General features: G+C 45.3%; 1 protein-coding gene across 1 annotated transcript; it reads right to left on the reverse strand.

Moving 5' to 3' along the window:
- Nucleotides 1-11,432: 11,432 nt before the first annotated feature.
- Nucleotides 11,433-12,413, reverse strand: LOC122686239 (olfactory receptor 2S2-like). Its single transcript, XM_043891414.1, has one exon. The coding sequence runs from the start codon at nt 12,411-12,413 to the stop codon at nt 11,433-11,435; it is 981 nt and encodes a 326-aa protein (XP_043747349.1).
- Nucleotides 12,414-13,697: the final 1,284 nt, after the last annotated feature.

A 13,697-nucleotide genomic window follows, 5' to 3' on the forward strand; every position in this document is an offset into this window, starting at 1 on the left:
ATTCCATGGTGTATAGGTACCACAGCTTCCTTATCCATTCATCTGCTGATGGGCATCTAGGTTGCTTCCATGTCCTGGCTATTATAAACACTGCTTGATGAACATTGGGGTGCATGTGTCTCTTTCAGATCTGGTTTCCTCAGTGTGTATGCCCAGAAGTGGGATTGCTGGGTCATATGGCAGTTCTATTTCCAGTTTTTTAAGAAATCTCCACACTGTTTTCCATAGTGGCTGTACTAGTTTGCATTCCCACCAACAGTGTAAGAGGGTTCCCTTTTCTCCACACCCTCTCCAGTATTTATTGCTTGTAGACTTTTGGACAGCAGCCATCCTGACTGGCGTGTAATGGTACCTCATTGTGGTTTTGATTTGCATTTCTCTGATAATGAGTGATGTTGAGCATCTTTTCATGTGTTTGTTAGCCATCTGTATGTCTTCTTTGGAGAAATGTCTGTTTAGTTCTTTGGCCCATTTTCTGATTGGGTCATTTATTTTTCTGGAATTGAGCTGCAGGAGTTGCTTGTATATTTTTGAGATTAATCCTTTGTCTGTTGCTTCATTTGCTATTATTTTCTCCCAATCTGAGGGCTGTATTATCACCTTACTTATAGTTTCCTTTGTTGTGCAAAAGCTTTTAAGTGTCATTAGGTCCCATTTGTTTAGTTTTGCTTTTATTTCCAATATTCTGGGAGGTGGGTCATAGAGGATCTTGCTGTGGTTTATGTCGGAGAGTGTTTTGCCTATGTTCTCCTCTAGGAGTTTTATAGTTTCTGGTCTTACATTTAGATCTTTAATCCATTTTGAGTTTATTTTTGTGTATGGTGTTAGAAAGTGTTCTAGTTTCATTCTTTTACAAGTGGTTGACCAGCTTTCCCAGCACCACTTGTTAAAGAGGTTGTCTTTTTTCCATTGATTATCCTTGCCTCCTTTGTCAAAGGTAAGGTGTCCATAAGTTCGTGGATTTATCTCTGGGCTTTCTATTCTGTTCCATTGATCTATATTTCTGTCTTTGTGACAGTACCATACTGTCTTGATGACTGTGGCTTTGTAGTATAGTCTGAAGTCAGGCAGGTTGATTCCTCCAGTTCCATTCTTCTTTCTCAAGATTACTTTGGCTATTTGAGGTTTTTTGTATTTCCATACAAATTGTGAAATTATTTGTTCTAGTTCTGTGAAAAATACCGTTGGTAGCTTGATAGGGATTGCATTGAATCTATAAATTGCTTTGGGTAGTATAACCATTTTGACAATATTGATTCTTCCAATCCATGAGCATGGTATGTTTCTCCATCTGTTTGTGTCCTCTTTGATTTCTTTCATCAGTGTTTTATAGTTTTCTATGTATAGGTTTTGTTTCTTTAGGTAGATATATTCCTAAGTATTTTATTCTTTTTGTTGCAATGGTGAATGGTATTGTTTCCTTAATTTCTCTTTCTGTTTTTTCATTGTTAGTATATAGGAATGCAAGGGATTTTTGTGTGTTAATTTTATATCCTGCAACTTTACTATATTCATTGATTAGCTCTAGTAATTTTCTGGAAGAGTCTTTAGGGTTTTCTATGTAGAGGATCATGTCATCTGCGAACAGCGAGAGTTTCACTTCTTCTTTTCCTATCTGGATTCCTTTTACTTCTTTTTCTGCTCTGATTGCTGTGGCCAAAACTTCCAACACTATGTTGAATAGTAGTGGTGAGAGTGGACATCGTTGTCTTGTTCCTGATTTCAGGGGAAATGCTTTCAATTTTTCGCCATTGAGGGTGATACTTGCTGTGGGTTTGTCATATATAGCTTTTATTATGTTGAGGTATGTTCCTTCTATTCTTGCTTTCTGGAGAGTTTTAATCATGAATGGGTGTTGAATTTTGTCAAAGGCTTTCTCTGCATCTATTGAGATAATCATATGGTTTTTATCTTTCAATTTGTTAATGTGGTGTATTACATTGATTGATTTGCGGATATTAACGAATCCTTGCATTCCTGGGATAAAGCCCACTTGGTCGTGGTGTATGATTTTTTTTAATATGTTGTTGGATTCTGTTTGCTAGAATTTTGTTAAGGATTTTTGCATCTATGTTCATCAGTGATATTGGCCTGTAGTTTTCTTTTTTTGTGGCATCTTTGTCTGGTTTTGGAATTAGGGTGATGGTGGCCTCATAGAATGAGTTTGGAAGCTTACCTTCCTCTGCAATTTTCTGGAAGAGTTTGAGTAAGATAGGTGTTAGCTCTTCTCTAAATTTTTGGTAGAATTCAGCTGTGAAGCCATCTGGTCCTGGGCTTTTGTTTGCTGGAAGATTTTTGATTACAGTTTCGATTTCCTTGCTTGTGATGGGTCTGTTGAGATCTTCTATTTCTTCCTGGTTCAGTTTTGGAAAGTTATACTTTTCTAAGAATTTGTCCATTTCATCCAAGTTGTCCATTTTATTGGCATAGAGCTGCTGGTAGTAGTCTCTTATGATCCTTTGTATTTCAGTGTTGTCTGTTGTGATCTCTCCATTTTCATTTCTAATTTTGTTAATTTGGTTCTTCTCTGTTTCTTAATGAGTCTTGCTAATGGTTTGTCAATTTTGTTTATTTTTTCAAAAAACCAGCTTTTAGCTTTGTTGATTTTTGCTATGGTCTCTTTAGTTTCTTTTGCATTTATTTCTGCCCTAATTTTTAAGATTTCTTTCCTTCTGCTAACCCTGGGGTTCTTCATTTCTTCCTTCTCTAATTGCTTTAGGTGTAGAGTTAGGTTATTTATTTGGCTTTTTTCTTGTTTCTTGATGTGAGCCTGTAATGCTATGAACCTTCCCCTTAGCACTGCTTTTACAGTATCCCATAGGTTTTGGGTTGTTGTGTTTTCATTTTCATTCATTTCTATGCATATTTTGATTTATTTTTTTTATTTCTTCTATGATTTGTTGGTTATTCAGAAGCGTGTTATTTAGCCTCCATATGTTTGAATTTTTAACAATTTTTTTCCTGTAATTGAGATCTAATCTTACTGCACTGTGGTCAGAAAAGATGACTGGAATGATTTCAATTTTTTTGAATTTTCCAAGACCAGATTTATGGCCCAGGATGTGATCTATTCTGGAGAAGGTTCCGTGTGCACTTGAGAAAAAGGTGAAGTTGATTGTTTTAGGGTGAAATGTCCTATAGATATCAATTAGGTCTAGCTGGTCTATTGTGTCATTCAAGGTTTGTGTTTCCTTGTTAATTTTCTGTTTAGTTGATCTATCCATAGTTGTGAGTGGGGTATTAAAGTCTCCCACTATTATTGTGTTACTATTAATTTCCTCTTTCATACTCGTTAGCGTTTGCCGTACATATTGCGGTGCTCCTATGTTGGGTGCATGTATATTTATAATTGTTATATCTTCTTCTTGCATTAATCCTTTGATCATTATGTAGTGTCCTTCTTTGTCTCTTTTCACATCCTTTATTTGAAAGTCTATTTTATCTGATATGAGTATTGCGACTCCTGCTTTCTTTTGGTCTCCGTTTGTGTGAAATATTTTTTTCCAGCCCTTTACTTTTAGTCTGTATGTGTCTCTTGCTTTGAGGTGGGTCTCTTGTAGACAGCATATATAGGGGTCTTGTTTTTGTATCCATTCAGCCAATCTTTGTCTTTTGGTTGGGGCATTCAACCCATTTACATTTAAGGTAATTATTGATAGGTGTGGTCCCGTTGCCATTTACTTTGTTGTTTTGGGTTCACGTTTATACAACCTTTCTGCATTTCCTGTCTAGAGAAGATCCTTTAGCATTTGTTGAAGAGCTGGTTTGGTGGTGCTGAATTCTCTCAGCTTTTGCTTGTCTGTAAAGCTTTTGAATTCTCCTTCATATCTGAATGAGATCCTTGCTGGGTACAGTAATCTAGGTTGTAGGTTATTCTCTTTCATTACTTTCAGTATGTCTTGCCATTCCCTTCTGGCCTGGAGGGTTTCTATTGATAGATCAGCTGTTATCCTTATGGGAATCCCTTTGTGTGTTATTTGTTGTTTCTCCCTTGCTGCTTTTAATATTTTTTCTTTGTGTTTGATCTTTGTTAATTTGATTAATATGTGTCTTGGGGTGTTTCGCCTTGAGTTTATCCTGTTTGGGACTCTCTGGGTTTCTTGGACTTGGGTGGCTATTTCCTTCCCCATTTTAGGGAAGTTTTCAGCTATTATCTCCTCGAGTATTTTCTCATGGCCTTTCTTTTTGTCTTCTTCTTCTGGGATTCCTATGATTCGAATGTTGGGGCGTTTCACATTGTCCCAGAGGTCCCTGAGGTTGTCCTCATTTCTTTTGATTCTTTTTTCTTTTTTCCTCTCTGCTTCATTTATTTCCACCATTTTATCTTCTACCTCACTTATCCTATCTTCTGTCTCCGTTATTCTACTCTTGGTTCCCTCCAGAGTGTTTTTGATCTCATTCATTGCATTATTCATTTTTAATTGACTCTTTTTTATTTCTTCTAGGTCTTTATTAAACATTTCTTGCATCTTTTCAATCTTTGTCTCCAGGCTATTTATCTGTAACTCGATTTTGTTTTCAAGATTTTGGATCATTTTTATTATCATTATTCTAAATTCTTTTTCAGGTAGATTCCCTATCTCCTCCTCTTTTGTTTGACTTGGTGGGCATTTTTCATGTTCCTTTACCTGTTGGGTATTTCTCTGCCTTTTCATCTTGTTTAGATTGCTGTGTCTGGACTGGGCTTTTTGTATTCTGGAGGTCTGTGGTTCCTTTTTATTGTGGAGGTTTTTCCCAGTGGGTGGGGTTAGACGATTGGCTTGTCAAGGTTTCCTGGTTAGGAAAGTTTGCGTCGGTGTTCTCGTGCGTGGAACTTGATTTCTTCTCTCTGGAGAGCAATGGAGTGCTCAGTAATGAGTTTTGAGATGGGTCTATGTGTTAGGTGTCACCTTGGGCAGCCTGTATGTTGACGTTTAGGGCTATGTTCCTGCGTTGCTGGAGAATTTGCTTGGTATGTCTTGCTCTAAAACTTATTGGCTCTTGGGTGGTGGTTGGTTTCAGTGTAGATATGGAGGCTTTTGGACGGTCACTTATTACTTAAAGTTCCATGTAGTCAGGAGTTTTCTGGTGTTCTCAGGTTTTGGGCTTAAGTCTCCTGCCTCTGGATTTCAGTTTTATTCTTCCTGTAGTCTCAGGACTTCTCCAACTACACAGCACTGATAATAAAACTTCTAGGTTAGTGGCGAAAAGATTCTCCCCCGTTAGGGACACCCAGAGAGGTTCACAGAGTTACATGAAGAAGAGGAGAGGGAGGAGGGAGATAGTGTTGAGCAGGAGGAGAAAAAGGGGGACTCAAGAGGAGAGAGACAGATCTACGCAGTTGTCTGTTCCCAGAGTGTTCTCCGTAGCCCAGACACCCACCAAGATTCACAGAATTGGATTGGGAAGAGAAGGGGAAAGGAGGAAATAGAGGTGTTCTGAGGTAGAAAACAGAGAGTCAAGATTGGGAGAGAATAATCAACACACTCCTGAATAAAAATGGGAACTGAATATTGGATTCTTAAATGTTCACAATTTATATCATATATTGAAAAACAAAAATTAAAAATCTAGAGTAGAGATTAGACTCTTAAAAATACTATATTAAAAACAAAAACCAAAACACACACACAAAAAATTTTTTTTAATATATATGAAGTTCAGTTTAAAAAATAGGGCTTCTCTTTTTTTTTTGGTAAGGTTATAGTGTATTGAAAATGAAAATTAAGGAGTAGTAGAGGAGTACTAGAGGACTTTAAAAGAAATAAGAGAAAAAGAAAAATAGAAAATAGAAGAGAAAAAGGAGAAAAAAAGAAAAGAAAAAAAATTTTTTCCCTAATTAAAAAAATCGTAAAAATCTATGAAAATGAAAGTTAAGGAGTGATGGGGGAGTAATAGGGAATTTTAAAGGAAAATAAAAGAGAAAAAATAAAAAAGAAAAAATAAAAAAAATTTTTTTTTTAATTAAAAAAAAAAAAAGTAAAAATATATCTAGGAATTTCTCTGGAGCTGTTGGCGGTCAGTGTGGGTTCAGCTCAGTTTCAGATAGCTCCTCGTTCCAGCTTACACTTCTTGATATCTACAGGCCTCTTCCGGTGTAATCGGTGTTTTCTACAGGAATTTTAATCTGTTGCACCGCTCTTTCCTGAAGCGGTTCCCTTTGTTTATTTGGCTTCTGTTTGCCGGTTTCTTCAGAGCCTCATTTCCGCCCTGACACAGGCGGGCGGAGGTGGACTCTTATTCAGGTAGCTAGTTCTGTCACCCTGCTGGGAGGGGCTGGCACTGCGGGGATGGGCTGGCGCTGCTGGAGAGGCTGGCGCTACTTTCTCGGTCTGCGCTGCTCAGGATCCCGGCTGCTCTATATGGAGCGCGCCGCGCGCTGTGCGCAGCTCCAGCCCTCGGGTGTTCCACAAAAGCGCGGAACAAAAGGCTGCGTCCGCTCTTGTGCCTTCCCCGTCAGAGCGGTCCAGGCAGCCAGGAGCTTGACAGGCGCACTCTCTCTGCGTGCTGCGCACCCACTACCTTCCGCGGTCCCAATCTCGGTTTCCGGCGCCAGTCGGATGCGTGCGCCTTCTGCCCTCTGCGTCCCCAGCCCCAGTCCCAGCCCGCGCCGGTCGGGTGCCTGCGCCCTGTGTCTCGCTGCGACCTGCTCCCACCTCCGGCAGGTCCGGGCCGGTCTGCAGTCTGCGAGCCCCTCTCCAGACTCTCTCGGTCCCCCCGTTCCGCGAACGGCCGGCAGTGTGTTCGGGCCGGTCAATTTTCTCTCTCTTCCCTGCTCTCCCACAATTCAAGTTGGCAACTCACAAAAGCTCCCTCCGATTGTCCTCAGGGCACTCAGGCCCGGACCCTACCCCAAGCAATGCCGCCGGCTCCTCTCCCTGCTGCCCCCACTTGCTGGTGGCGGATGCAGGTGTCTGGGGCCCTTTTCTGCTGAGAGTTGCTTTTAGGCACGTAATCTGTGGGTTTTATTTATTGTTTCCCTCCCAGTCAGGTTGTCCTCTTAGATTCAAACACTTCCCCCAGGCCCGCCAGTGCGAGGGTTTCCCGGTGTCTGGAAACGTCCTCTAAAGACTCGCTTCCCGGGACGGATCTGCGTCCTTAGCTCTTTTGTCTCACTTTTTATCTTTTTTATTTTGTCCTACCTCCTTTCGAAGACAATGGGCTGCTTTTCGGGGCGCCTGATGACCTCAGCTAGCGATCAGAAGTTGTTTTGTGAAGTTTGCTCTGCGTTCAGATATTCTTTTGATGAATTTGTAGGAGAGAAAGTGGTCTCCCCGTCCTACTCCTCCGCCATCTTCCAAATAGTAAGATTTCTAATGGCTGCGTCACAGTCTATCATTGGGTTCCACCAGGACTTATTTAAACATTCTGCTATGGTTTCCCTTTAAGAATTACCAATTTTTGTTACCACAGATAACTCTGTGAGTAACATCCATATATATACTTTACATAAATCTTTGCACCTCTAGTAATTTTGTCAAAGTAATTCCTAGAAGTAAAGGTGTCGGGTCAAAAGGTATGACCTTTAAAATCTCTTGCTTCATGCCCATAATCTAAATAGCTGGGATTCAGGACCCAGTCAGCTGAGCACAGAAGGCCCTGAAGAGGGAGACAGAGCTGAGACAGAGCCTGCTCGGGAAGGAGGGGTCAGAAGGGGCTTTCTGGAAGGGGGCTGGGTGGAGGCATTGAGAGAGGATTGAATGAGTTATCACAGCGCTAAGATGCTGAGGGACTGGTGTCTATGGTCCCCAGTGTCCATATTGCATTCCTCACCTGTGATTTCCATCACCCCATCTGATCCCCGGCCGGGAGAGCTCTCAGAACTCTAGTATAGTGCCTGGCCTGGTGTGTGATAAGTGTCCAATGTATGTTAGCTGAAGGTCCAGAGGTGTTTGGACTTAAGAGGCAAGAGCAAGGGGGACAGAGAGGGGCAGGAAAGACTGATATTCACGGGGAACTGGGTCTGGAAGGTGTCTGTGGGTGGAGTGGGGTGGAGATAAGCAGCCAGTGATAAGGTTGGGCAGGTGGATGGGATCTGGTTTTATCCTAGGAGAGATGATCAATGGTGACCTTTAGGGATTTAAGCAGATGAGTAGTAATATTGGGTTGGTGTCGTTTCTTGTTTTCTTTCCTCAGACAGGTTTTTTTTTTTCTTTTTTTTTAGTTAGTGCAAGGACGGATTTTAGAGTCTGGCATAGCTGTTGCAGTATCTGAGAGAGAGAGGAGGTGTTGGCAGCATCAGAGGAAGGAGACGACTGACCAGGAGCTGCTGTGAGGTGGACGCTCTGGGCCGTGGTGAGCGATTGGCTGTGTGGGGCGGTGAGGGTGAGAGGACGCCCCTGATGACTGCCCGGTTTCTGGCTGGGGACTTAGGGAGTGTGGGTGCTGTTCCCTGAGAGGGTGACAGCCCTTTGGGGGCAGAGGGGTGAGTTCAGCTGTGGGTAGTTTAAGTGTGAGGGGCGTTTGGGATTCCTGGAGGGGAAGGGCCAGCAGGAAGACCACCCCGGGCAGAGCAGCTGAACCAGGTCTGGAACCTGGTCTCCTGGCTCCAAAAATGGGGGTCCTTTGCTCTCTCCTCACTTGTTTTGGTGACTTCAGGAAGGCAGCGCCATGGCCATGAGATCCTGCTGCTCCCCACTCGTGTCTTTCCACACGTTCAGACTAAGCCCCTGACTGCCTGGAGCAGCACAGGATCCAGTCCCCAGGTGTGACAGGGGACGGCTCCTGAGTGACAGTTCAGTTCAGTTCAGTTCAGTTGCTCAGTCGTGTCCAACTCTTTGTGACTCCATGGACTGCGGCATGCCAGGCTTCCCTGTCCATCACCAACTCCCAGAGCTTACTCAAACTCATGTCCATTGAGTTGGTAATGCCATCCAACCATCTCATCCTCTGTCTTCCCCTTCTCCTCCTGCCTTTAAACTTTCCCAGCATCAATGTCTTTTCCAATGAGTGAGTTCTTCGCATCAGGTGGCCAAAATATTGGAGCTTCAGCTTCAGCATCAGATTTTCCCAATGAATATTCAAGATTGATTTCCTTTAGGATTGACTGGTTTGATCTCCTTGCTGTCCAAGGGACTCTCAAGAGTCTTCTCCAACACCACAGTTCAAAAGCATCAATTCTTTGGTGCTCAGCTTTCTTTATGGTACAACTCCCACATCCATACATGACTACTGGAAAAACCACAGCTTTGACTGCACAGACCTCTGTTGGCAAAGTAATGTATCTGCTTTTTAATATGCTGTCTAAGTTTGTCATAGCTTTTCTTCCAAGTAGCCAAGCATCTTTTAATTTCATGGCTGTGTCACCATATGCAGTGATTTTTGGAGCCCAAGAAAAGAGTCTGTCACTGTTTCCACTGTTTCCTCGTCTGTTTGCCATCAAGTGATTGGACTGGATATCATGATCTTTGATTCTTGAATGTTGACTTTTAAACCAGCTTTTTGAGTCTCCTCTTTCACCTTCATCAAGAGGCTCTTTATTTCCTCCTCACTATCTGCCAATAGGGTGGTGTCATCTGTGTATTTGAGTGACAGTTCAATAACCATCTGTTGGGAAAGCTCTGTGGAGCTCCAGAAACAAGCCCCTAAAGAGTCCTGCCCTTGAGGCACCCATAGCGTTATGAAATATTGTGGCCACAAAGCAGAAGGGCTTCAGTTCAGTTCAGTCACTCAGTCGTGTCCGGCTCTTTGTGACCCCGTGGACTGCAGCATGCCAGGCCTCCCTGTCCATCACCAACTCCCGGAGTTTACTCAAACTCATGCCATCCAACTATCTCATCCTCTGTCGTCCCTTTCTCCTCCTGCCTTCAATCTTTACCAGCATCAGGGTCTTTACAAAAGTCAGTTCTGTGCATCAGGTAGCCAAAGTATTGGAGTTTCAGCTTCTACATCAGTCAGAAGGGCTTAGATACCAAACAAAATGTCCCAAAAAAGTGCGGAGGTACCGAAAGGAGAGACCCCCTTTAAAGAGCTGGGAAAGGTTGTGTGCAAGTGATGGTGTCTGAGGTGGCTTGAGAACAAGTCCCAGATCTCCCCTGAGAACGGCATGAACAGCACACAGAGATGGGGGCAGTACAGACAGCGTAGAGAGGGGTTGGCGGTGTGCAGGGCTGGGTAGAACATTAGGCTCACACACTGGGGGCTGTTTTCCTGAGGCCCGAGGACTCAGGTGAAGATCGTGGTCTTCCTTCTGTGGTAAGGTGGAGGCATCATAGGTTCTGGAGCGGTGAGTCGGCCAGCGTCTGGCCAAAGGAGCAGGCCCAGCGTGAGTGACGTAAGGCTTCGCTGTGGAGAGCAGGGCCGCCGCCCGTGGAGCTGCAGGAGAAGCCTGAGCCAGGCTCGGCCTCTGCACCTGGGGTCGGGGCTGAAGCTGCTCGCGGTGGCGTGAAGGGGGAGGTGAGGACAGGCCAGCACCAGGGGACACACGGAACCCGTGTCTGGCCTCACCGCCGTGGACTCCCCGACACTGGTGACGTGCGGGAGGAGCTGGCACTCGCTGCATTGGAGGGCCCCTCGCTCGGGGCTCGGAGCAGCTGCAGGCGGCCTGGCAGGAGCCCGGGGGCTGCAGTGACAAGGCCCCGCCGCCTCAGGCTGCCTGGCCTCGGACTTCCCGTCTCCTCCAGGCTCTCTCGTGCTCAACCCGAGCCCAGAACCTGAGAGCAACGTAAGCGCTAGGAGGGCCGGTTCTAACCTAGCGGGATACTCCAGTCCAGAGACACACAAGTCAGCTAACCAGTGCTCCCCGGGGTGATTAACCTGGAAGCGGCTAGTGAGGGACAGCTGGTCAGAAAATGGAAGCTCTAGAATTCTCTAGTAGCTCCTGGGTTGAGTGTAGAGTAGTGGCATTGTCACCAGGCTCTTCAGGAATTCCTCAGTCCTCCTCCTCCTTCCAGATGTGGGGTCGGTGGGCATGCCCAACCCTTGCTGTCAGTTCTGGCCGATACCTCACATTGGGCAATGAAGTGGAAGTGGACGTAAGAGGTCATTTCTGAGTGGAAGCTGCAAGAATCCACACAGGCTTTGTCATCTTTTCTTCTTCTTTTGCCATTTGACCAGCAGTGTGCCACATGGCAGATGCTTTGACATCTTGAGGCCTACAGGATGAAAAAGATGAAATTGATTCCCCATGCAATATCTGATGGACCTGCAGCATAAGCAAGAAACAGAACTTTGTTTTTGAAGCCTCTGCAGTTATGAAGTCTCACCACAGTGTAACTAGTTCCCCAGGTGCCACTAGTGGTAAAGATTCCCCCTGCCAATATAGGAGACATAAGAAGTTCTGGTTCAATACCTGGGTCAGGAATATCCCCTGGAAGAGAACATGGAAACCCACTTGAGTATTCTTGCCTGGAGAATGCCATGGACCAAGAAGCCTGGCAGTCTAGATTCCATAGATTCCCAAAGACTTGGACAGGACTAACGCGACTCAGCACGCACGCACCTGCCTGATGGACTTAGAGAACAACAGGAAAGCGGGACATCTTCCTGGAGAAGAGATCTCCCCTCAGCAGAGCTATGGCGGCAGCTTTCACCTCTGCGTTCGTCAGGCTGTAGATGATGGGGTTCAGCGAGGGGGTCACGACCCCGTAGAACAATGCAAGAAGCTTATCCATGTTGAGGTCCTTGGCTTTGGGCTTGAAGTACATGAAGGAGATAGTCCCATAGAAAATCACCACCACTGTGAGGTGGGCAGAGCAGGTAGAAAAGGCTTTGTGCCGGCCGGCAGCAGAGGGCACCCTCAGGATGGCAGTGAGGATGAACACGTAGGACAGGAGGATGAGCAGCAATGGGGGCAGTGTCACGACAGCGGAAGCCACCGTTAATAGCAGTGCATTGAGAGAGATGTCCCCACAGGCTAGTTTCAGCACTGCCAAGATCTCACAGAAGTGGTTGATGACATTGTGGCCACAGAAGGGGAGGCTCCAGGTGAGAATGGAATGGAGAAGGGAGTTGGCAAAGCCTGCCCCCCAGCTCAGCACTGCCATCCACATGCACATCTGCCAGTTCATGAGCTCCGAGTAGCGAAGCGGCTGGCAGATGGCCACGTACCGGTCACATGCCATCATGGCCAGGAGCACGCACTCCGTGGTGCCCAGCGCCAGGGTCAGGTACATCTGCAGGGCACAGCCAGGGAAGGAGATGGTGCTCTGGGTTTCCAGGAAGTGGACCAGCATGAGAGGCACGAAGGAGGATGTGCCACAGATGTCCATGAGGGCGAGGTTGCTGAGGAAGAAGTACATGGGGGTGTGCAGGCGGGGATCCAGCATGTTCAGCCCAATGAGGAGGGCATTCCCCAGCACGTTCATGGAGTAGATGCCCAGGCAGAGCACAAACAGGACCATCTCTAACTTGTGGTGGTCATGGAGCCCCAGCAGGACAAACTCTGTCATGACTGTCTGGTTTGCCCCATTCATCTCAGTCTGCATCCATCTCATTCTCCCTCCTTTCCCATCTTCACAATGAACGTGTTGGGTAAAGCACCAGTGGGCCTGGGAGCCAAGCAGCGTGGATTGTGACCTGGGGTGGGTCAGCCTTGCGTCTGCAGCTCAGTTTCACCATGGGTAGAAAGACAGAGGGGACTTCAGGTCTGCAAGCCAGTCCCCTCAGTTCTGTAGTTCTGGTGTAATTTACAGGAAATGTGGCCCATTCTAATCTCCTAGGCTCTTCTCTCTTCTCCCCAGGCTGACCTAGGGGAGACAAGAGAAAAAATTCATGTATGTTGAGCTCTTTTTGAATCTGCAGTTTTCTTGGCTGTTAAGAGGAAGCACGTTTCCTAGGTTATGACTCCTCGTGGCTAATGACGCCAATATGATTTCAGATGCATCACTCACTGAGGATTTGTTGAGTGCCTTCCCTGTGCAGGGTGTTTAGGTCCTCGGTGATAGCAGAAAGAAAATTACGTGGACAAAAAGATGCCACATTTGTAACAAAGGTTGCTCCTCTTTCTCAAATTAAGTGGGATGAGCTTGGGAGGGCAGGTGGCTGATGAGTGATGGTCACCTCATTCCTTTGGGCATAAAGGTTGAACATTTCTACTGCATAAGACGTACAAGCCTTATTCAGGTGTCTGTCCTTAAGACCAGAGACCATGCATTGATTTTTACAAGAGTATATACGAATATATGTACCCCAGTAGAGCCATTGGTCACAACATTTAACCCTGGTCCTAAAGGCCAAGTGAGTCTCCTCTTGGGATCTGTTTTTAGGATAAATGATATTGACAATAATATTCCATAGGAGGGAAAGGCAGGTTCTAATCTGGCAGAGGTGTCCTGGGTCACTGACCAGCTCTATAAAGGGAGGGTGGGAAGCGGCCACAGTCTTTGCCCAGGATCCTCCATGTCTCTTCTGAGCTGGTCTCAGCCCCTTGGGAAATGCCAGTGTCAGGAGGGAGACAAGTATCAAGTGTTAGATGGAAAGCTGTCTTGTAGCCCATGTGATCCCTGTTCTAAGGGAGGAATGGGAACTGATGGTGAATTTTAACCTATCAGAAGATGTATTTATACTTCCCTCCATCCCCTCACACCTAGATGACTTGAGGCCAGTATCCTGTGAAAACATCAGAGCCCGGTCTGTCCCTCAGGGCTGGATATATCCCTGAATTCTCCTGCTAATTGTATTTATCATTCCTATAGGCCCGTGGGCCCAGGCTTTTCTGAATAAACCATGCCCTTTCCCAGAGCTACATCTTTGCCCAAGAAGTTCCCTTTCGAAGGCAT

This window comes from Cervus elaphus, chromosome 29, assembly GCF_910594005.1.
Source record: "Cervus elaphus chromosome 29, mCerEla1.1, whole genome shotgun sequence".
Taxonomy (NCBI): domain Eukaryota; kingdom Metazoa; phylum Chordata; class Mammalia; order Artiodactyla; family Cervidae; genus Cervus; species Cervus elaphus.